The 24,399-nt window shown below is 35.8% G+C and overlaps 4 protein-coding genes across 5 annotated transcripts in view; 2 read left to right on the top strand and 2 right to left on the bottom strand.

The window, feature by feature from the left end:
* Positions 1-135: 135 nt before the first annotated feature.
* LOC125854994 (serine/threonine-protein kinase Aurora-3-like) lies at positions 136-3,452 on the top strand. Its single transcript, XM_049534623.1, has 6 exons — positions 136-353; positions 587-829; positions 1,485-1,580; positions 2,643-2,857; positions 2,941-3,013; positions 3,175-3,452. The coding sequence occupies exons 1-6, from the start codon at positions 216-218 to the stop codon at positions 3,271-3,273; spliced, it is 864 nt and encodes a 287-aa protein (XP_049390580.1). The 5' UTR covers positions 136-215; the 3' UTR covers positions 3,274-3,452.
* A 1,464-nt stretch (positions 3,453-4,916) lies between these two features.
* LOC125854981 (uncharacterized) lies at positions 4,917-14,797 on the bottom strand. The gene is made up of 12 exons (XM_049534610.1): positions 14,097-14,797; positions 12,954-13,070; positions 12,673-12,865; positions 12,300-12,466; positions 12,043-12,217; positions 9,691-9,752; positions 7,959-8,040; positions 7,654-7,711; positions 7,334-7,434; positions 6,294-6,377; positions 6,132-6,202; positions 4,917-5,405 (listed from the first exon to the last, which is right to left on the bottom strand). Exons 1-12 carry the CDS (start codon positions 14,546-14,548, stop codon positions 5,279-5,281), a joined length of 1,689 nt encoding a protein of 562 aa, XP_049390567.1. The 5' UTR covers positions 14,549-14,797; the 3' UTR covers positions 4,917-5,278.
* The window catches only part of LOC125854993 (NAC domain-containing protein 2-like), a 100,104-nt gene continuing 81,530 nt past the window's right edge, over positions 5,826-24,399 (top strand). Inside the window, exon 1 of the mRNA XM_049534622.1 lies at positions 5,826-5,837. The gene's annotated coding sequence lies outside the window, so the exon portion shown is untranslated. The remainder of the gene's footprint in view (positions 5,838-24,399) is intronic.
* LOC125854984 (histidinol-phosphate aminotransferase, chloroplastic-like) lies at positions 15,704-23,533 on the bottom strand. 2 transcript variants are annotated; one of them, XM_049534613.1, is made up of 10 exons: positions 23,385-23,533; positions 23,001-23,245; positions 20,680-20,763; positions 20,427-20,581; positions 20,203-20,300; positions 18,516-18,624; positions 17,239-17,396; positions 16,859-17,001; positions 16,586-16,726; positions 15,704-15,974 (listed from the first exon to the last, which is right to left on the bottom strand). In XM_049534613.1, the coding sequence occupies exons 1-10, from the start codon at positions 23,467-23,469 to the stop codon at positions 15,843-15,845; spliced, it is 1,350 nt and encodes a 449-aa protein (XP_049390570.1). In that variant the 5' UTR covers positions 23,470-23,533; the 3' UTR covers positions 15,704-15,842. The 2 variants fall into 2 exon arrangements, with proteins under 2 accessions (XP_049390570.1, XP_049390571.1); XM_049534614.1 differs by having other exon boundaries at positions 23,391-23,498.

The following is a 24,399-nucleotide window of genomic DNA, read 5'->3' as shown; positions in this document are numbered from 1 at the left end:
AGTTTTTAATTAACGCTCTAATATAAGATATTTTTAGCCATCTAAGAATATATTTTAGACCCATGAGATTAAAATTTGAAAATTTTCAATTATTTTTCGAATTTTGAAATTCAACTTGAATGAAGCTCAACTTTGCAAGTATTGTATGTTGTTGTTGGGTGTACAAACCTCCAAAACAACCACCAAATTGAATTTCTTCAAAAACACTTGCAGAAATGGCTTCCAAATCTCTAAAACCTCCAAAACAACCACCAAAAAACCCTAAAAAACAATGGTCCCTCAACGATTTCGAGATCGGAAAACCCCTCGGAAAAGGCAAATTCGGCCGTGTATACCTCGCCCGCGAAGTTAAGGTAGTTTGAATTAGTAGATATATGTATATTTTTCTACATTCTCGTTGTTTCCCGATATGCGCATTAGATTCAGGACCTAATATGAGTTCGGTCGAATCTAATAGTTTTTGCACAAACAATGTAAATATGTGCTAGTATTAGATGTAGAATCCAGAAATTTGAAATTTTAGTTTTGTTTGTGATTGGATTATTTATTAGAAAAAATCCAGAAAGATGAACTTGAATTTTTACAGAGTGGATTTATAGTGGCGTTGAAGGTGATATTCAAGGAGCAAATAGAGAAATACAGGTTGCATCATCAACTTAGGAGGGAAATGGAGATTCAAACAAGTCTTCGTCATCCCAATGTACTGAGGCTATATGGTTGGTTTCACGATGAGGAGCGGATTTACTTGATTTTGGAGTATGCTCATGGCGGTGAGCTGTATAGGGAGCTAAGGAAGACCGGTCGCCTGTCTGAGAAACAAGCTGCCATAGTATGTCACATCCTATTGCTTGCTCTCCTCATATAAGATTTGAAACAAAAGCATATAGTTCATTTGCAGTATTCTGATTTGTTTATGTAATTTGTTATAAGCATATATTCATTGATTCTAGTGTTAGAGAGCTCCATATTATTGAATATTTGAATGAAACGGGTACAAATGAAGCAAAATGGATGTGAGATTCTCATTGCCAACTCAACTAGCTTGGGATTGAGGCGTAGTTTTGTTGTTTAGTTGTGAGCTTGTAAATTGTTTCAACTGATCGCCTCTTCCCCCGAATCCAAACAAAGAGGACAGATATTCAGTTCTTTCGTTATCTATTACTATATGCATGTAAGGTATGATCTTTCAAGTAGTTTACTTAAAAGATGGTGCAATTTTGGGTTGCATTTGTATCAGTTGGTGTTTTTTCAGTTCCTTAGTTTCTTGTTTATGTATTTCTTCTGTGCTTAATGTATAACAATGAAATAATGTTATCGTTACTATTTGTCCTTTTTATGACTCTAGAGTTTATCTGAAAATTGTTTATGGAATAGTCGAACACATAATTACATTTATGTAGAAAACATTATTTAGTGTTCAACTTCTTTCCTGTTGCTTTAGGTTTGTTCTTTCACTTTTGATACTTCGGTTGTTTCTTTTGTAGTATATTGCAAGTCTCACACAAGCACTGGCGTACTGTCATGAGAAGCATGTTATTCACAGGGACATAAAGCCGGAAAACCTGTTACTTGATCATGAGGTAACATCTTGATAACTTACTGTCTTCCTTTGCCACATCTGCTAAGTTTTATTAGCACCATTTCCTAAAAAGAAGAAAACACACACTATATATATGGCTAATTTGGAAGGTTCATAACACTATAATCGAAGGTTCATGTTGCTTTGAAATTCAGCTTTCCTCTTTAGTCCCGACTCTCCTGAGGGTCGAACCTTGAGAGATCATTGACCTAACCAGATATAGGTAATACCCTTCATATGTATCTTTCCTGTAAAATTCAATCAGCTTCTGTTTTTTTTTCACGGAAAAGGAAAAAGCAGTAGAGCTTCTTGGAGTGTTGACACTTTTAGTTGGTGCAAAACTTTGACACCGTAGTTGCCTAGGCGACTTTAACTGCTGCTTGCTGATCGAATCAGCCTATTGAACAACCTTCAAAAAGCTCTTCTCTGATCAGTCTTGTTTCCAATATGTCATTGCCCATCTTTTGTTGTTGCATTTTCTGTTAATTTACAAAGGCTGGAAATGCTGCTTTGTAATCTTTCTACTGTTATATAGAATTCTTTCGATTTCACCTCATGTCGCTGTATAACCAGGCTCAAGTAAAATAGCGACCCTCTGATTCTTTATTAATTTTGGCTAAAGTTGTGAATGTGAGACATTAAGTTCAACATATGATTCGTCATTCTGACGATCACCAGAGCTTGCACCATCTATCTCATTTTGTTTCAACGTAAATTAACCTGGTCAAGAAAAAAATGTCTAAATTGTAAAATTCACTACCTTCAAAAGATAGCTAGTATATTTAAAATAATTTGCATGTCTTTCAACCATTATTTCATAGGATAATGACAATCGAGATCAAGGGAGTATATCTGTAGATGTATCCTAATAAAACCATATATAACAGCTTAGGATGGTCCGATTAAGATAATGTATGTAATGTTAGCGCTTAGGTCTTTTATGGGCGTCCCAATTAGAGCTGGATTTGATTGTCCAGCAACTGCAGCTAAAACCAACCAGGGAATTGTTGACGTGCTGCATCGTTAGAGTAAAATGTTAATTAAATTATCACATGAAATGCAGGGTTGCTTAAAGATTGCAGACTTTGGGTGGTCTGTACAATCTAGAAGCAAGAGACATACAATGTGCGGAACTCTGGACTATCTGGCACCAGAAATGGTGGAGAACAAAGCTCATGACTATGCAGTTGATAATTGGACCCTGGGGATCCTTTGCTATGAATTTTTATATGGTGTGCCTCCATTTGAGGCCGAGAGACAGACCGACACATTCAGAAGGTAACAATTCTTCTGCTTCTTTTCATCTTGTATAACTGTTACTTGGAAAATCAAGATGTACTACTAACTGAAGAGTATTATAGAATTATGAAGGTAGACCTCAGCTTCCCTTCAACACCTGATGTATCGGCTGAAGCTAAGGATCTCATTAGCCAGGTATATTGATTAGTCCCTGTCTATGCTTAAAAAATGGCATGCAATAGTTGCACAACATTGATGCAACTACATGAGACTTAAGGGTGGTTAGTTGAACACCCTTTGTATAATACTGTGTATGGCCACTGACTGCACCCCTTTCTGATGGCTTACCTTTGCAGCTTCTTGTGAAGGACTCTTCTAAAAGGCTCTCTCTTCAAAAGATCATGGAGCACCCTTGGGTAATTAAGAATGTCACATCACATGACACTATAATCTGAGTCTCCTCACCAATTTGCATCGGTTAGTTAAAGCCCTGTTTGTTGTTTCAACTCTTTTTCCTATGACATAATATGAGATGCAATCATCTTGATTTCAATAGTTTGTATCAGATGGAAGTGACATTGATATAGTTTCCTATAAATATTTGTGTATCATTTATATAAAGGTTATCTGTTTCTCCCAGCACGTCACTCGGCAAGTCATGTATCCTTTAGAGCCATGTGTGGAAACTCTGAGGTATAGGTCTAACTTGGAGAATGGCTTTTCTAATTTCAAGTCAAAATATGCAATTGTATTTCAAGTAGGGACTTTAAAGAAAATCAATTTGGTTATTTACCTTGAGCTCTTGAGCACAAGGCCTGGCTGGGTACATCGGAAGCTTCAGCTTGAGGATCATTGGATCGGAGGTTACCATTTATTCCGTTCCATAACCAAGTGTGAGCACACATCAAACCTTCCAAAGTAGTAGGATGGAGTCTACTGCTATGTGGACTAATCAACCTCCCCCACTAGTGCTAAATGTCGATTCAAAAGCAACAATAGGCAGAGGAATGGCTAAGAGGTCATGAGCCATCTTTCGTAAAGTAGGAAATTTCAATCCATTTGTCTTCCACCAACTTATAAATTGTCAAATGATGGAGTTTGAGGCAACAAACTTTCTTCTAAATACATGTCCAATTCTGATCGTTTCCTTGCATTTGCACTACTCGAAGCAACAAATCTATCGAGGCTTGATAGTCGATCACCCTCCGAAAGACCATGGCTTCATTTGAACTAGATGCTTCAACAAACTCATGTGGAGCAAATATTCTACTCTTGTACTCTTGAAATAGATCATAACAATGAGTTCTCACATTTTGAATTTTAGTTGAAGCGTCTTCACCATAAATTAGTGGAAGATATAATTTCACTAATTTCATTTTATATCTCGGATCGAAAATAACAGCTACTCCCATGAATATATGCATATCATCCCAACATTTCTTAAATTTTAACAACATTGCCGCTGCCATCAGTTCTGAAATACCTCTTTGTATTCTATTGTTATTCTCAACATTAGAAATGTTGAATTCCAACGAGTTGGACAGTCATGCTCTTTAACTTTTTGGTATAGGAAATATGTTGGAGATTAAATACAAACTTCCTTGACACCATTTTGAATAAAGGTTGGAGACTAGATACAAACTTCCTAAATCCCACATGATCAACAATGGATAGTAGATATGTAGTTTGTTCTTCTCAAGCTGTTGTACTGTCCTATGAATGACGAATCCTCACACTCGTTCTTTTTGCTGAATTCGCTCTTCCCTGTTAGTGGTCTGAAAATAAAGAAAGGTCTTTCAAATCAAAACTCGATTTTGGTTCATTATCAAATTCATTGATTAAAGTTAAGAACTCGTCAATTTGCAAAATAAAATAGGATTTGACCGAAAAAGAAGCAGGGCTTTGAATACCATAGCTGATCACCATTGATTAAGAAGAATCTTTCTAAATCATTTCATGTCAGCGGGGGATGCTCCTTCAAGCATCCGAAATGCTCCAAGAATGGAACAGCTATTTTCGTATTTGCACAGTAAATCAATGATGAATGAAAACATAGATAGGCACTGAAAAGTACAGCTGATGCATCATACAGGGAATTTTCAAGAAAAATGAGTATCTTGTTATCATCAAAGTTATCTCACTAGGGAGTGGTGTTTCTTTACAATCTTATACAAGCAACTCTTAAGGATTTTGACAGACTCTGAACCATCCGTCCCTCAGTACAAACATGTAATAGACGTTACGTTGCAAGAAATGAAGTTACATCTTCAAACTTGAGTATAGAGGGAGCTATGCTCTTAAGGATTTTGACAGACTCTGAACCATCCTCCTCTCAGTACAAACATGTAATAGACGCTACGTTACAAGAAAAAAAGTTACATCTTCAAACTTGAGTATAGAGGGAGCTAGGTCCTACAACATAATCCACATGGAAATTGGTTGTAAATCATCTAATCAGAATCAGCTACTGTTCTGAACTGTCTGTGACTGGCATCTCTCCTCTGTTTCCTGTGTAGGAAGGAACTTACGCAGAGAGCGGTACTGCAATCGAACATTCTCACCACTGTCCATAATCTTAAGCAAATACCTGGAGAAATTGAGAAGATTATTGTAGCGATCCTTAAACAAGGAGAACCACACTTCACTGTCAGTAAAGGAGAATGTTCCAGCAACTTTTTAACGCGGCACATTTGTCAGGAAGTGTAATTGTCTCAGGCGTGATCACTAGCAACTGAAATACGATTCTTTTCAATATAATGGAATATGACATACGTCATAATTAAACAAAAAAAGATTCATTTTTTCATAATGGACTAAAGACGCCTAGTGACAGAATTTAATTGAAGTTTTTAGAGGATAACTGAACACAGGACTCACTTTTCTTCAATTGTTGCTTACATATTTCAGTTGCACACCAACACACACATCTTCATGAAATGAGGTATATCCATTTCTTTTACTATTAAAGATGTGAATTGGACTAAATTGTGTGAGAAAATAGCTGTATGGAAATTAAGTGGTAAACTATGACATGAACATGGCATTGATAGACTTACAATGACCCACAGAAAACGACTACATTGCAGAACCAAAGCCTACTCAATTGATATCAAATGATGGCTCAAGTTTTGAGCTGTCAAATTCGTTACTTCTCTAAATTGGATGGTCTTGAGCGTGTATCACTAAGATTTCAGTAATTTAAGCTAAACACTCACTGCACAGCATATTCCATGCAATACATGTTAATGATCTAAATTGACATTCAAACTGCAGTAGATAAGCAAAATATTAACGAAATGCTCAGGCAACTAACCAGCCATTAAGACACTGTGATGTGATTACAGCTTCCTTTCCAACAAATTTATCTGGTGTCCTCCGATTTCCCTGCACAGTTCCGCATTCGCATTACTGTAATTTGGTGAATCCTTTTCTATAGATTCCAAGAATTTAGAATGCACAGGCGCAAAGATCTCACCCTTATAAGAACTTTCTCATTCACTGAGAATGGATACTGAACACCTTTATGGGGTCCATTTTCAGAAGGAAGCTCACCATTTTCCTGGAAGGATTAAAGTAATGAGGATTTTCAAAGAATCATTCACAGGTATATTCAACAAAGATAATTTCAAATTTGAAACATTTATAGGTCAATGAAGCAAGAAATTTGTGATTTGCTCTAATCTAAAACAGAGCCTAAATATGGATGAACATAGATATCACTAAATCCAAACTTTTTCTGAGGCCAGAAAGGATAGCAAAAACTGGATAAGCCTTTGCTTTCCCAAAACCAACTATGCAATCTGCCAAATCTACCAAAGGGAAGTCCTTCAACAAGGTTTTGACTTCACTGGCAAAAGAAAAATATACAATGAGAAAAGAACATAAACCATTATACCATGTTAAGGTACATAATCAACATTATCATTTTCACTAGGTAATTTCCAAATATAAATCCTGTGCAGTTCAGATCTAACAAATCCTTCAAAACCCTTTTTGCATCGAGTGTCAATCCGACACGATTTGGATGTGGGTGTCCGATCCATGCTGGGTTCGGTCAAACTAGCTTGGGTACTTTGACTATTCTATAGCCAAGAGCACTTTGCTATTATACGAGATAACTTATAAAAAAACATTACACAAAAAAGATGATTATACAAGTTTTAATTTGATAACTTCAATTAGCTGTCAAATATATACTTACATATGTTGTACATTTTGTTCTTTCTTAAAAGCCACCCATAATCCTATCCATATTCCTGAATCCTACGATTTAGGTAATGATAAATCCAACTTTTATATCTGCTACCGTATTGGGTGCCCACACCCATATCCGAGCAACATAGCTTGAGATGGAAAATTATCCAAAAATTGACTAGGACATATTAACCATGTCATTGCATAAAAGTTAAAACCAGATTAAGATAGTTCCTTTTACCAGAAAACTGAAGACAATGAGCTCTACTACGCAGTTTGGATAGACAAGTCTGCAGCAAAATGGGGAAAATCAAAGCTTACCCTAATGTCTCCCACTTCTTTTCGACGCTTTCTAAGAGCTGCATTGTGGAAAAGTCTTCGGTCATCCTCATGCTTCACTGCTGCAGCTGCAGTTCTCAGCACTGCAGATGAAATTCATAGTGTAAACCAGATGGCAGAATTAATGAGAAAAATCATTGAAAATTGAGTAAGAGGTACCAGAAGAGAATTAATTAGAGTGTATTGGGAAACAGTTTTTTTTAGAAAAAAAAATGAAAGTCTGAAGGAGAAGAAGATATGTATAAAATGTATAAATAAATGGAGAGAGAGAGAGAGAGAAAAATAAATGAACTGGAGCTAACCGTGGTTAGGAATTAAGGAACCACGCTCAATTTCAGCATTGCAGAGGGTACATCTTGCCTGTCATGATGAGATGAACGTGATTATGTTCTTGACTCATTCATCACTAACCCAAGAAATGAAGACAACAACATGAAACCAAAAAGGAAAATGATGTTCAAGCAAGAGTTGTTTCGTCCATGAAGCAGTTGCGTCAATATCCCACGTATGGTTTGCTCAAAGTCTGTGGTAGCTCATACCAATTTATAATCTTCATATTCTTATGAGAACAGAAAAAATGGCTAGAGAAGAAGACAAAAACTCCTACCATATCAATAACCCTTTTCAGCATGAGACCACCAAAGGAATGTCCGCATGAAACAAACATAGCATCTTCAAGGAATGCGCCACTGCAATGTTTCACATTGTAACAGTAAAGTAATTATATTTTCCAGATGCAAGAAACTATACACTAATAAGCCATGCATATGCTAATATAAATCATGAATGGAGCTAGAAAAAAACAGAGATACAAGCTTGGCGTGGGGAGGGTGGGGGTTAAATAAACAAGAGACTACGACTATCAAGTTCAAATAAGGGGGCAACAAAAATTTCCAGATTAACACTTGACAAGGGAAGTTGAAACTAATATGCTTAGTCCAACATTCTGTGTACTGCAGCACACTGTTGTCATGCACTATTTAACTAGTTTAGGGGCCAAGGAAGAGTAGGAAATATAGCTTTTCAAGAGCACAATATATTCCTACCTTTCCATAAGAAAACACAGATGCAAGTTACAAATTCTTTATCCACTTCTTGATTCTATTCTGGTTAAGTCTCAGCACGGGAATTGATGTGTTTCTTTTAATGCTTTAGTTGCTTTTAATGCTCAAGTTCCACTCGGCCTCAAAATGCGTGAAGCTGCTAAAAATTTGCATAATAGCACTGCAAATCATCTGAAAGCTTTTTGCAATCTCACAACTGTTATGAGACCCCTCACTTCTGCACATTTTGCAACATGTAATAGCTCTAATCTAAGTGATATACATGCATTTGAAAATAAAGCTCCACGGCTCAAGATGCAGCTTTCAATTGTTTCTTATATTTAGCCAAAGGCCTCTTTTTGGCTCTATTGATATTCAACGTTTTTCAGATCGGAGGGAACTCACAACCAACTCAACTAACAGTGGTAGAGGTTGACTTCTCTGCTTATTGTTTTTCCTCTTTTGGAGGTTGGGGTGTGAGCCACATGTAAGTTAGACTTTTGTTATATACTTATTTATTAACTCCACATGATTGAGGGTAGCAAAAAGTCTCTGTAAATATTTCCAGCATGAGAAACCAGAGCTAGCTCGGTTCCAAAAGAGTCGCACACGTTTGTTCAATATCTCATAGCTCCTGTAACAAAACCACATTACTTATACGAATACCATGCATAGAGGGCATACCAACTCTTTAGACCTTTCCAGCAGTTTTGTTTGCAAGTATATGCCATCTATAATGTTATGTCTCTCTTAGTTTTACAGTTGCCTAGCATTTTTTCCTTCAAACATCCCTTATACCAACTCTTTTTTTTTATAATAATCCCTTATACCAACTCTTTAGACCATTAGAATGACAAAGATATGTTTTTTTTATAAGAGCAGAGATTATGTACTTGTTAGACTCTTAAGTCTTTAGTGGGGAACAAGTCCTGTTTTTGTTCTATAACGGTACCCTCTTGATACTGTTCATCACCAAACTTACTACATTTCATTAAAAAGAAAAAGTTATCTGCATTATTTTGCTAGGAAATTTTTGAAGAAAATATAACCTTGAAAACTTCTGCAAGACCTTTAGTCAAACTAGGCCAGCATTTCTTAAACTTCTTGCTTTAAATGGAAGTAAGGGATGTCAATTTATTAGATTAAAAGTTTGAGACTAAGAAAGTATAAGATGTTTAATATACTCATGCAGTAAATATGCGGCTATATTCTCTTTTTTTTTCCTTGCAAGTAAATATGCTGCTATATTTGACCAGAAAAGAAGGAGAAAAGTCGATTGGACAAATTAAAACTTACGACAAGGGATCTGAAAGAACACTTCTGAGTGATGGTTCCTTATTTAGATTGTCTCGGGCAACCTGCAGATCCAGACCAAGAATGAGATGTCTGCTTATGTTGTATTCAGACCAAAATATCCATGGTCCAATTATTGTGGTATCAACCACCAATATAGGAAAGACATACTAACATAAAGTGTTTTTGTTTCCACCACAAGAACAATTTTCACTTTTTGTGCAATTACAAAAGACGTGTTATGTAAGGAAGAGTATATCCAACTAAAGGTTCAAAAGAGAAGGTAATTCCAGGTCCAGTATGTAAAGAAGCGGACAAGTTCACAATTCCACATTGATATTTCCTTTTTTAAGATTGTCTCGAGTCACATGTTGATCTTGACCTATAATGAGATGTCTCCTCTTCTCCTAGAATAACATGCCTATTCATGCTGCATTCAAATGAAGTTATTTATGCTCCAGTTCATGTGGAATTGATCATTCAAGGTAAACAAAGAACGTCCATATTCCAAGGAAATTATTTGTCCAAGTAAAACTACATTGTGGTACGGGAGTTGAATCTCCACGCTCAGCATGCAACAAGAGAGATGTTGAAAGAGAAAAAAACATGAGGTAGGGGACCAAATCCCCCTAGGAGGTCTCATGTTTTATGTTAGATGATTAAACATGAAACATGATTAACAATAGATGCTTCGTTGAAATGAAGTTGAAGATAGTTGTTTCTTTTCTCTTTGGGATGTATCGGATCACCTAGCATTGTCAATGAAATTTTTCAGGAATGGAATGGTTACGAGATGTGCGAACTATCGTGGCATTAAATTAATGCGTCATAAGATAAAACTCTTTTGCGAGAAAGAATGGAAAAGCGTAGACTTAGGAATACGACAAGAAACAGAGAACCAATTTGGATTTATGCCTGGTAGATAACGGAGGCTATATTCTTGGTAAGAAGAATGATGAAATTTTATTGCGAAAGGAAGAAAAATCCACATATGGTATTCATTGACCTAGAGAAAGCATATGATAGTGTCCATGAGACGTCCTTTGGTGGTGATGGAGAAAAAGGAATTCATAATAATAATATAGATATCATGAGGGAAATGTATGAAGGAGTCGTCACTAGTGTGAGAACAGTGGTAAGAGATACAAGAGGTCCCCAAAACAGTATCGGAACCAGATTGTCGAAATGGAAATGTTACCAGGGTGTTATGTGATGGAAGGATGCTTACCAAAGTCAAAGGTAGGTTCTACAAAACAATTATAAACCATAATGCTATATGATAGTGAATGTTGGACCGCTAAAGTCCAACATATCCACAAGAGAAGTGTTGCAGAGATGTGGATGCTAAGATGGATGTGCAGTCATACAAAATTAGATAAGACTAAAACTTTCCACATGTGTCAGAAAGTTCAAGTAACACATAGTGAGGACAAAGTGAGAGAAGGTAGGTTGAGATCGTTGGTCATGTCTTGTGTCGACCTATAGATGCACTTATTTGCAACTGTGAAACTATGCTTGACTAAAAGTGTTAAAATCAGAGGAGATAGACCTAAAATCACATGGAGGAACAATTTCATATAATCAATGCAGACTTCGCTAAAGATAAGGCACAATGGAGGAAAAATATTCCAATCGGTGATATTTACTAGTTGGGAATAAGTTTGAGTCCCGTTAGAGGACTTCTATTATTATTTTGTTTCAGTCCCGTTAGAGGACTTCTATTATTATTTTATACTTCTTTACATATATTAAATTATTTTCACTTTTACTTTTATTTCGCATGATGATACATGAATTGAGCATAAATGGAATAGTGAGGATTCACATAGAAGATCTCAACTTGTTTGGGACTGAAGCATAGTAGTAATTGTGAATGGCTACAAGATCAGGAAAGGGATGAAAAAGTTTTGAACGATCATTCTTTAGGTATGCTGGGTTCTACAGAGAGAAAGGAAGCAGAGGTGCACCGGTACAGTAGCTGAAATACAAGTACCTTAGATTCTAGTCCTCTGGTGTATAAGTTAATAGATGCATACGATGACCAGAGCTCCATTGGCGTTACTCAATTACAGGAGGAAAATGATTGTATAGGGTGTTTCGAAACTGACTAACACCATCTTAGTGCTGGTTTTGCCATATTAATGAACTATTTTTTGTACTGATCGGTAAAAAGAGTTGATAAGACTTGAGAGAAAAAGGAACATAATTTGATTATGAGGCACTCACACCTAAATTGAAGTTTTTACTCGGCGCAAAACCAAAACAGACCCCATAGCATTCAAACTTGGCAGAAAAAGGCTTTTGCCTGTGCAAAGAGAAACACCATATGACCATCTGAAAAGAAATAGTACTTACATAAGCATTATCAGTATTGCTACAAAGCATGTCTTCCTCGGCTGAAAGGTCATCCATAAACTGGCTTACAGATATTGGCACGTAGCTATGAGGAATAACATGACCAGCAGCTGTAATCGGAGAACAATCCAGTATTGCATTGCTCTGAGGTATAAGCCTAAATGCAAGTGATGTCCTACAAGATGTAGCTGAACAGCTCAGTATTTGAGTAAACTGAATTTTGTAAGCCACTTAAAAGCTCAACAAGCCCTGTCTACCTTCCACCACAAGTAGTGCCCACATGATTATCAGCTGAACCCCGGTATATGGCTGCAGGACGAAGACCGGCAGTAGCATGGCTGAGAGCTTTCCCGGTAAGCAATAGTAAATCCCCAGGAGTCAAGCCACTATCTGCTAGATACCAACGACCATTGGGATCACAAACCTAGGGATAAAAAAGAAACAAGCAAGGAAAATGACTGATGGCACAGAGGATCGAGAAAGGAGGCTTTTTTATATATATATATATACATACACATAGATAGATAGATAGATAGAGAGAGAGAGAGAGAGAAGTTGTAACATATTATTTGGAAACTATGCACAATCTGAAACTCAAATGAAAAATCTGAAAGAAATCAACAGGAATACCTGAAGACCAGGAGCATCAGATGAAACTAGTGTCAACAGCCCCTTCTCCACTTCACCATTTGTAACTAGCTTCCCTCCTCCAATAGCTCCTTTCCCATTTTGAGAGGTGGTATTGGAGAAGGTTGCAACAACAACAGATGAAGAGGCCTCATTAACGGGCAGCGGATTATCATCAAGCAAGTGATTGAAGACACTACAGAGCACTATGTGTTTGGTCAGAATGCATTTAAGACGTAAAGAGGATCTGAATGATATGATCCAGCCATGACAGAAGTTCTTACTCGCTTCGCAATCGAAGATGCCTTGCAATTGCACATAAAGCAGCACGAGCTGCCCTTCCCATGCAGCGGAAAACTTCAGTCATGCATGGGGGAGAAGAGTCCATGTCTTCCAAAGGCCTAGCATATAAAAGCTGATTATCAAATCATTAATCCCATGCGGAACAGCGTCTAACCCTTAAATTTGAGATGTTTGAGACTACTCAAAGGAAACTAGACAGGCTTAACAAGAATGTATTCAAATTCAAATCGAGGTTTTTTTTTTTTAATCTGTTTAGTAATTGGTTAATAGAAAAAACTAAGCATTAAGATGGTGCTTGGTATTGCATACAGAGGGAGCCATCTATACAAAAACAAAAAAGAAAGGCCCCCATCACTTTCGATGCCACACCTGTGTCGAATTCTCCAAAAATACACTACTTTTGGAGAATCCGAGACGTAGTTGTTGACATTTTTGAAGAGCCTGAGCAACATAGTTATTGACAAGCACAATGCAAGTTCAGCTGTTGTACACTAAGGAAAAAACTAACTTTTTAGCAAATAGACTTCAATTTTTTTACTATTTCTAAGTCATTTGCATCAAACAAATCCCTCTTTCTGACCTCTGCAAACTAACCCTGTTGAAAGCAATGCCAGACATGGAAATAAGTTCCCTCACTCCATTAATCATTCACATATTCTGACTCTGATTGTTTAAGACTCTTTTTCTGTTCCTACATCTCTATAAGAATCAGACTTCTCAGCTTTATCACAAAAAGGTATCAGAAAGTGTCAGAATGGACTTTCTCAGAACAAAACACTAGCATGATCAAGTTTCTTTTACAGTCTGGAGCACAAACAAACATTATGCATCAAGGTAACATACTGAGGAGTGAGGAGTACTGATGACCAACAATCAATTACATTCGTTCACCAATCAATCACCACTCCATCAATTAGGCCTCAAACCCAAAGTAGCCTCCTTTCCTCTCTATGCATATGCACATACACAAACGTTGTAATCAAATGAACTTTTAGACTATTTTTAAGCAACTCTCAACCTGCTGCAACCCACTTTTTCTTGGTTTGGAATTAACTATGCATTGTAGTTAAATTCTACAGCTAAAAAAAAAGGGAAAAAGAACACATTTTGCTTCTACTCCTTACCTTCCAGCTCTGTATATATAAACCCCACGACCACTCTTGCCCAAAGCAGCCCCACCAACGCCACCCCCACCATTCTGAGCAACCGCCCTCGTCTTAAAAAAGTACCTAACCGACTCTAACCCACACCGTAACACCGCCGTACCTTCACCACCGAGCTCAATCACCGCAGCGTTATGCCGCATAAGTGATCCTGAAAGCGCTTCCACAGCCCGCAAATAAGGCCCAACCGGAGCTCCATCATAAGGTACAATATCGGAGAGCTTAACCCGTGCTAACGGCAACCCATGTTCCACAGAAGGCGACCCAATTGAAGGAAATTGCTGGGTATTTGAAGTAGATGTGTTGGGGGATCTAAGAACGGAAGCTGAAGAAGGTGGAGGAGGATTGATTGGGTGAGTTGAGGGAGCAGTGGAGTGATGATGCTGATGCTGATGCATCATGACCATAACCATGTATCATTTCCGTCTGTATATGTGCTTGATTTTTGCTATAATTGCGTACAAACACTGTGAAAATAGAGAGTTGAATTAGGGTTTATCCCGTTGGAGAGATGAATTTTTAGAGAATTTTGCAAATGGGAAAATGGTGAGATTCTTAAAAAGGGAAATTTGAGAGGTTTTGGCTTTGCAGAAAACTTGAAAATGGGAGTTGAAGCACTGAAAGAGTGGTGAAGAAGACGAAACCGTTCCTCTTTTTGTTCTCTTTTTTCTCCTTACATTTGGCTCATGTCAATATTGAACTTCTATTTTGTTTTATTTTTGTCATCATTCTCAAAACTCAAATTCGAACCATAATTTAGACGTGAAACAATTTTCTTTTTATTTTGATTTGTGTTTATTTGGATATTTTTTTCATTTTTGTAATTCAAATTCAAGACTACTCATCGCAATTCTTAGAGACATTACATGTGTAGGATGGATGAAATCGAAATCCGCATTCGGAATTTCATGTGATAAAAAAGATTTAAAGACAAATATTACAGAGTGGTGGTTAGATTGGCTTATGTTGTATGAAGCGGAGTGTTGGCTGGTCAAGAACTTCCATGTTTAGAAGATGAAAGTTGTGAAGATAAGGATGTTAAATTGAATGTATGACATATCGAGAGAAATAAGATTAGGAAAAAAGATATTCCGAGTAAGATATTTTTGACCTCAACAAAAGACAAAGATGCAGGAAACGAAGGTGAGATAGTTCAATAAAGGAGATATACAAATGCCCCCAATGAGAAAATGCGAGAGGTTGGTTCTTCCTTGGCATATGAATGCCTCTTTTTTCTTTCTTTGAAATCTAAGAAAAACAAGTGGGATAAGACAGTTCTCTCAAAAACAAGACTCTCTATCTTCACAAAATAGAAGTAACGTCAACGTACATAATGGAATTATTTATTAATGCTTCTCTCTATAACAAACCAATCCTTTATAAAGAAAATCACATAGATGTATGATCCTTCTTTAAAAAGTTAAAGAGAACATCAAGGAAAAACTAAATTATTTCTTTAAATCAGTCCAGCCCTTTTATAAATTACAATCTGAATCTTTTGCAAACTAGGGTCAAAAAGACGGTCTAAAGAACTACAAATGCCATTGTATGGCCATTTTTCAACATAATGTACACTTGAAGACCACTCTGTGACTCCTCATTTCCATACAAAGACTTGTTTCTGAAGAATGATTCCTTTGCAATTAGCATAAATAGCAATGAAAACACAAGACACTTCAGATTTTGTCGTTCCGACCCCAAGCAAGATCAATAGAAGTGCTTGAGGCATTTCATCAATGCCTCGGTGTGCTCGGGCTTGCCTACAGAGACACGGACATATCCCTTCAGCTCCTTGCTGTTGTAGTGACGGATCATTACTCCCATAGTCGCAAGGTCTTCCTGCAACACGAATTTCTACAGTTAAAATGTAGGAGAGACTGGAATGCATTATGTACTGACCAACTGCGCCTTCAAAATCGGAGAACGATATATTCATAAAACAGATGCAATACAAAGAAAGGGTAAGCATGGGGACTATTATAAGCATCACTTCACAACCGTGCCTTAATATAAATGTCAATACTACTACTACTACTACAACTTTATGCATCAAACAACAATTCTTCAATCTCAACTCATTGATCTCCAACTTATTCCACTGTAAAAGACCTCAAAAAGTCACATTCTCAATCTTATGTTAATTCACTGCCTCAGTAGTGATTGGTTATATCTTGCTTTGCATAATTATCGAGTATCTTGGCAATCGAACAAACTCTCTGTAATTCCATGCACTACCATAACATAAAAGAAACAAGGTAATCTATTAAAATGCTTTTACTTTATTCATGTTCTTTAATACTTCTTTCACCTTGGTATCAAGCTTCTACACAGTACTGTTTTGCCCAGGATGAAAAGACATGAGACCAATTAAATACATAAATGAATCGGAACAGAAGAAGCGACAGAATTGACTTTACTAGTACAGAATTTGGTGATATAAGCACGTTTACCTTCAATTTCTTAGCATCCATTCCAGGCGTAACCTTACAGAGAATGAAATTAGAATAGCTAGGGTATGGATCAAGAAACGGGACTTCTTTCAAGAGATTAAATAGCCTCTCCCTTTCTTGCACCAGTGCCACTTTCACATTCTGGTATAAATGACACAATAATCAGTAAAACTTCCCAAAGAAAAATAATATTGTTACTTATGAAAGAGATTGGAACATTTGGGCAAAGTTATTCAATAATGCACAGTGGAAATGTTCCATATCCTAAGATACCTCCAGATACGTGGGGTTCTTTAAAGCTGCACAAGCAGCAACTTCAGCAGCAACAGACACATTATATGGTTGCTTTGCTCGCCAAAGGAATTCAATAATACTCCGTGGAAAAGCTCCATATCCTACTCTTAGTCCAGCTAAACCTGAGGATTGGGATACCACTTAAATTAGTCAACTACACTTAAATCCCAACCACCCATTTATGACAGCACTTGTAAACACTAATTTCGTGAATAGGATACACAAGAGATGATGATGTATCAGCCACAACTGATAAGATCTTGCACTATATCAGCAAAGAGCAACAAGAGGCATACGGTTTTTCCAAGCACACAGATTGCATTCTCTCATAGATGTCAAATGGCAAAGAATGAACTTACCAGCTCTTTTGCTGAACGTGCGAAGAACAATCAGATTTTCATGCTTCTTCACCCACTTCATCTTAGACTCCATTCCAGAAAACTCAACATATGCTTCATCCAATATAACCAATATGGGCAGTTGAAGTATTTTCAAAAGAGTTTCATCATCAATTATACTGTTCAACAACATGATAGATTGTCTCAATAGAATAACAACATAAAGGAGGTAGGGTATCTGTTGAAGTGCGTGACCATCTCATTTAAAAGCTTAAGTTGTTAGAAAGATCACACTTTTTATTAGTTAGTGATATTCTCAACACGCTCCCTCACGTGCGGGCCTGGTTTTTTTTCATGGGCCTAGCACGTGGAAATTCTTTTTAATTTGGGTGGCAGTGAGATTCGATCCCAGGACCTCTGCCTGATCCGATACCATGTTACTGTGTGTTTATGTATAATGCCAAACAAACTCTAAAGAAAAGAAAAGTCAACGCAGTGGAAAGTGAGCAAATTTACCGTCTAAATACAACATAAATTTCGATTGTCCTATTCCCTTAGGTGCAGAAATACATGCAAAAATCTTATTTCAAAAAATAAAATAAAATAAAATAGATGCAAAAATATGGAAAGCATATAAAAAATTATCTACATAAAAATGTTATTTTGATTATTTCAATAAAAAAGAACTAATATTTGATCAATTTACTTCATAATTGCTTATAGCTCTTTTTACACCAATGATGTCATTATTTTTATTATTATTGAGAAGTAATGATATTCTATAACTAGTAAAACAACAGTAAGATGGTGGGTTAAAAATTACAAAGTGTGCAAAACCCCAATCATATCTAGCATGGAATCTACATCATTTACAATGGCCATGTTGCACCAAAAAAACTAGCAAAGAAATACAATTTTGTTCAAGACTATGTATGTTTCTATGTTTGCCTTCAAAAAATTAGTATGTTTCTTTCCATCCATATTGTCCACCAAACAATGATGGGAATAGTATCGAGACCATCTCATCATTGGTGTTCTCCCCCAATTAAAAAGGAAACACAGTATTACTGGCTAAATTGAAATTCTAGTAATAGTTTCCTATTAGTCATTTTCTCCATCTCACGGATTTAGAAAATAGTGAAAAAAAGAAAGAGGAAAGGTGCAACTGAAAGCTTTGAAGATGATTAGAGCTTAGACATGAGGGGTTGGGGGGAGAGAGACTCTCACATGCAGTACAATCAAGGGGAGCAAAGTACAACGACAATGAGAAATAGACCAAGAATACAATGTAGCAATACCTCCCATCAGGATTATTAGGTGATGTCAGAAATATGCACTTTGGTTTCTCACGTTCAACCACTTCGGCAATCCGTTCTACATCCAGGCTAAAGTCTGGGTTCCTAGGCACTGCCAGTTTGACAGAGCTACAGATTAACGTATTGATAAAAGTTCCAACAATAATTATCGCATTGAAGAAAATTAGAAATTATCAGCTTATTTCATTTTGCTCCTTGCTCTAAAGATCACTTTGTCTGAATGTAGAGTCTCTGCATTTTCATTGTACTCACTCCATTTCTCTCTTAAATTTCATAGTTCCACAGTATAGTATTACCAAGGAGTTAATATCTCAGATGATCACTCAACTTTGAGTAGTTTACTTAGAAAGTCACTCAATTTCGTTTTATCACTCAAAAAGTCACTCAACTATTGATATTTTAGAAAGTCACTCAACTAATGATATTTTACTTAGAAAGTCATCCAATTAATTTAAATAATTTCTTCATTAAATTTTGTTGAAATACAATTTCATTTTAAACTAATTTTAAAAAAATAAAAAAATGCTCAATTTAACTATTTTATTGAATTTTGTTGAAATATATTTTTTTTAAAATAATAAAAGATCGCTATTGTGCATCTTTTTTATTACTCCTTTTAATTTAGTAAAAGATTGCTATTTAAAACGTATAGTGCAATTGACAAATTAAAATTAAAACTTACAGTAGCATTGACTATAATTTAATAAGAAATAATAAATGATTGTTATTTTAAATGTACAGTAGCAATTAAGAGAAAAAAATGTTTTTCTGTTCTCACAATTGTTTTACTGGAATTAAACGTGCTAAAAAATGTTATTGTTCGTTTTTCAAAAAAATTGTAATTCAATAACTAAAGAAGGTCAATAAATAAGATAATAAAAATAAATATCTTATTATTTCTTAAAAAAACAATTTTAAATAAACATTAGATTTTAACAAAATTTAATGAATAAATTATTTAAATTTGTTGGGTGACTTTCTAAGTGAAATACCAATAGTTGAGTGACTTTTTAAGTGAAATACTAATAGTTGAGTGACTTTTGAGTTATAAAATAAAGTTGAGTGACTTTCTAAGTTAAGTATGCAAAGTTAAGTGACCATCTGAGATATTATCTCTATTACCAAGCAATACACCATTTATGGGAAAGGTCAGATGATTAAGTAACAACAACTAACAAGCTGCAGTGATTCCAATACAACTACTTGTTATTAAAACTATCAATCCCCCATAAAGCAGATATATAATTAGCTTACAATGATGAAAACTAGGAATCCAACCTCCTTTGGAGTGATCACAGTAGTTGTTTCAGGAATCAAAAAGAGCTGATACCCAACCATAAATAGATGTCATCAGATAATGATGGTATTTTACTGATCAAAAAAATTAATAAGAATGTCAGAGTGTTTTATCTAATGTAAAACCCAAGTTATTGCTTGAACTAAGAGACAATAGGATCTTATTTCTCTCTCTCTCTCTCTCTCTCTGTCTCTTACATTTAGTTCCTTAGTTCTTCTGTATACCATTTAGTTTTCCAAGATTTCCCATAAAATATTCAACCAAAGATGATTTATTGCACCAAAACAAGTCCAAGTCCCAAGACTCTTCTAGAAGAGAAAGGATCTAAGCAGTATGATAATAATGAGGAACATAATTAAAAATCATATCTACCCTTGATGACACCTGCTCCATTTACAGCTGCATCAAATTCATACATTGTGAAAGTGGGTGGGCAGTCAACAATCTTGTCACCAGGATCCAATACACATCTGCAGCAGAGAACAGTTAAATATCTGAACTGTAAGTCAAACAAGGACTATATCTCAAAATGTCACACTTGTTGTCAGCATTTAGTTAGACTTTATATAAAAGGATAGTCTAATCATGATATTTACCTCATTATCAAATCAATGAGTTCATCTGCACCGCACCCTGCAAGAATATACTCAGATTCAAGGCCAGAATCTTCAGCAAGAGCTGCACGCAACGTACGGCTTTCAGGATCAGGATAAATATACGGAAATTTCATAGCCCCCAAAGCTTCGTTTACCTGCAAGAACTTCAACACCTTAAAATTGAGAAGGCGGAAAACAAATACACAGATATTTTTCCATTAAACAGTGGCCATTGCAAAAGATACGAACTTGCCTCTGGAGGAGGTCCATAGGGGTTTTCGTTAGCGTCTAATTTCACAATGTCCTCTGGCTTTCTACCAAGACGAGTGGACAATACCTGTATAGGTGCAAGCAATTTTTCAGATGCAACAAGAAAACATCACATCTAACACATAAATACCAATCATGTGGTGGTTATTAACTCATTATATCCCAGAAAAATGAGAAGGAAAACAACAAATATATCAGAATTTCCTCACAACACCTTTCTTTGCATAGAGGATACATGATTCAATCCTTACATTAAATATTTTTTTCCAGAGAGACAGAGGGAGAACTTTACATTTCATGTCTATAAACAAAAGGAGAAAAAAGAAAAAAAATGATGAAGAAAAAAATTGTAAAAAACAAACCTCTTAGTAGCCATTTGGCCTATCTAGCTAAGTAAAGAAGCTATGACTAATTCTTGTATGTCTAATGATTCAAGATTCAAAGGGTCTATATTGTATAAAATTTAACTTACTTCCTCAGAAAATAATTCAAGACCCAAAGAATGATATACTGGAAATTACTGCACCAAGAAAATACATTTTTCATAAAGTAAACTTAATTACTGCAAATATCACACATTTCAATAGCAAACAGTTGGCAGCACGACTTGTATTCACAAAACCTGCCAAGCTGATAAACCAACAATCACCCACTAAACAGAGGAGTACATCTAATGTCCCTAAGGCTAAATGCAATATAAAGATAAATAGATAGGATGCTTAGAATGGTTCACTGAAACCATTGACAAAATAGTCAATGACAAAGCTCAGATGCCAGATAGAAGCTGCTTCCCCCCACCCTGCACAAATCTAATGTTTCACATTTTTAGTTAGTATCCTTTCAAATTTCACAAGTTCAATGGTTCCCTTTTAATGAATACCCTCTGCCCAACCAAGAAAGCCAATGTTCTTCAAATTCCTATATAAGTTCCCCCACCCACCCCTAAAGTCCTAGCTGTAGCACTGAGCATTGTCAGTAGTGAGTTGAAGTTCTCAAAGTCCTCCTATTGGTTTGATTATTTAACTTGATTTGCTCAACACAATATAAGATTAACTATACAACAACAGCTAAGCTTCAGTCTCAAACAAATTAGGATCGTCTATATGAATCTTCACGGACCATATTACTTCATATAAACTCATCTCATGCCAATATTATACAAAAATAATTTTTTTTTAAAAAGGTACAAGAAGTTCTTTATATTTTCTACTAACATATAAATCTCTGGAAGGTTGACTATAATCCGAACATTGCCTCCTACAATACAATTAGCAACAGCTTTAAGTTCTACGCACTAAGAATATACTTATACAAACAAGTCACTTAAAAAGGTAATTGCAGGTAACACTATTTTTTTTCTTTGATGACCATGGTGTTTAGCCAACTTTCACACACCTCGACTAGTTCCACGGGATACCTGTCACCTCCCACTAGCAACAAGTACCACTATTTTTTTTATAGCCATGGTGTCCGAGTCAGCTTTCGCAACCTCGACTAATTGCACGGAATGCCTAACACCTCCCCAGCAACAAGTATCACTATTGCCAGATAACACTATTTTTTTCTTTTTGATGACCATGATGTGAGCCAACTTTCACACCTCGACTAATTCGAAAGGATACCGGTCACCTCCCACTAGCAACATTTACCACTAAGCTATTGCAAGTAACACTATTTTTTTTTCTTTTTGAGTCTATGCTATCGGAGCCAACTTTCGTACACCTCGACTAATTGCACGGAATACCTAACACCTCCCACCAGCAACAGGTACCACTATTGCATGAAACACTATTTGTTTCTTTTTTATGACCATGGTGTCCGAGCCAACTTTTGTATACCTCAACTAATTCCAAAGGATACTTGTCACCTCCCACCAGCATCAACTACCACTATTGATTGCATTGATTCATATATAACTTAAACCCCTTTCACCTATAAATAGAGTAAAACTAATGTAATCAACCATACAACAAGTAATAAGAAAAGGATCCAACAAATGGCAAAATGGGTTGATAAGGGGACAATTTAAGAAGATGGGTCCTAATAAAAGAACCCCCATTTGCACTATTATATATATATTTTGTTTATGATGATGGTGTCCAAGCAAGCTTTCCCGCAACTCGACTTATTCAACGAGATACATGCCACCTCTCACCAGCAACATGTACCACTATTGCAGGTAACACTAATGATTGCATTGATTCATATATATAACTTATAAACTCCTTTCACCAATAAATAGAGTAAAACTAAATGTAATCCACCAATACAACACGAAATAAGAAATGGGTCCCAAATACTCACCTCAAATGGCAAAATGGGTTGATAAGGGGACAATTTAAGAAGATGGGTCCGAATAAAAGAACCCCCATTTACACCTTGTTTCTGCTGATGACTCTCCTCTTCATGCACTGACACTGAAGAGGCCATACAAGTAATTCTCCTCCTCCGATTTCCTTCGATTAAAGAACTGGGTTTTGCTTTACCAATGCAAATAGATGAAATGTTGCATAATTCAATCACACCCATCAATCGAAACTTGTTATTCCCTGCATTTAAAGTTCATTTCTTGAAAAACTTAACGCAAAATCAATAAATCATTAGATATATAGAGAGAGTAGAGAGAGAAACTGTATATATATATATATATATATATATAGAGAGAGAGAGAGAGAGAGAGAGAGAAACTGGTACAACTGGATTGCCGGCGGGAGAGGAACAAGTTTTGCAGGCAAAGGAGAGCGATGGTCGACTTGCCTAAGGTGAAGTGCATTTGTAGCCATTTTTAGGGTTGTTATTTAAAACGTAACCAATATTCGCAAATGTATTTAAAATATAGCCACAATGTAAACAGAACGACCACATTTCTAGTATGGTAATTCAAGTTCTAATGTTTTGAATTGCTAACTCAGAGTGGTTTAAGGTGTGTGAGTGGCTAAAAGTATAAATATATGAACTTTTGCAAATAGTAGTTAGGGTCGTTTGACAGTTGATTAGAGTTATGTCAATATTAAATATAATGAAATTTATGTACTCTTTTTATGCAAATATTAGTTATGCAGGATTTTGTTATTTCAATCTTCTATCTTTATAAGATAATACAGAGATTCATTCATAACTTATACATTTATTAACTATTTTCAAATTTCAAACCAAACACAAGGAATTTTTTATTTTTTTTCATTCTTCTTCGTAACACAAGGATTTTATACATGCAGAACTCAAGACGTTTAAATTGTCAAACACCAGCATTTTTTAAGCGGGAATCTTCACTTTGTTTCACTATAGTGTGATTTCGAGTATATTTTATTTTCTTAAATATTTATGGTGTTTTTATTTGACTTTTTTTTGTTCCCTTTTAGTATAAGATATTCGCATTGAAGCCTGACTAATATGAATTCGCACCACTAAAACTCAATTCAAGAAGAAGCGCTCCTTATTAGGGATTTCTCCATACCCACATACTTTTTTTGTTATGTAGATGGAAGTTTGAGTGTCATCATCACTCCTGTTCATTTCATGTTTCATACTTCATAGAAAATAGGGATGTATTTTATCACTCCATTGGCAAATACATTTTTTTAAAGCTTTTATTGAGGATCAAAATATGAAACAAAAGTGATTTCAATTTGATCATATGGATGTGTACAGCCAAACTTTAAAAAAAAGGGCAGCCTGATTGAAAAAGTATCCCACGTTTACG

Source organism: Solanum stenotomum, chromosome 2 (genome assembly GCF_019186545.1).
Source record: "Solanum stenotomum isolate F172 chromosome 2, ASM1918654v1, whole genome shotgun sequence".
In the NCBI taxonomy this organism is placed as follows: Eukaryota; Viridiplantae; Streptophyta; class Magnoliopsida; order Solanales; family Solanaceae; genus Solanum; species Solanum stenotomum.
The sequence above is the reverse complement of the archived record's forward strand: the minus strand, read 5'-3'. Positions and strand labels throughout refer to the sequence as shown.

Excerpts from the sequence above, each read along its gene's own strand:
- LOC125854994 (XM_049534623.1), top strand. The coding sequence starts at position 216 with ATGGCTTCCAAATCTCTAAAACCTCCAAAACAACCACCAAAAAACCCT. Across the intron at positions 830-1,484 it reads CTGAGAAACAAGCTGCCATA|TATATTGCAAGTCTCACACA; the intron begins GTATGTCACATC and ends TTTCTTTTGTAG. Across the intron at positions 2,858-2,940 it reads CAGACCGACACATTCAGAAG|AATTATGAAGGTAGACCTCA; the intron begins GTAACAATTCTT and ends AGAGTATTATAG.
- LOC125854981 (XM_049534610.1), bottom strand. The coding sequence starts at position 14,548 with ATGGTTATGGTCATGATGCATCAGCATCAGCATCATCACTCCACTGCT. Across the intron at positions 6,203-6,293 it reads ATGAGAAAGTTCTTATAAGG|GGAAATCGGAGGACACCAGA; the intron begins GTGAGATCTTTG and ends GGAACTGTGCAG. Across the intron at positions 5,406-6,131 it reads TCACAGTGTCTTAATGGCTG|GTATTTGCTTAAGATTATGG; the intron begins GTTAGTTGCCTG and ends CAATTTCTCCAG.
- LOC125854984 (XM_049534613.1), bottom strand. The coding sequence starts at position 23,469 with ATGCACTTCACCTTAGGCAAGTCGACCATCGCTCTCCTTTGCCTGCAA. Across the intron at positions 23,246-23,384 it reads CCGGCAATCCAGTTGTACCA|GGAATAACAAGTTTCGATTG; the intron begins GTTTCTCTCTCT and ends CTTTAAATGCAG. Across the intron at positions 17,397-18,515 it reads CCTAATAATCCTGATGGGAG|TATAATTGATGATGAAACTC; the intron begins GTATTGCTACAT and ends GTTGTTGAACAG.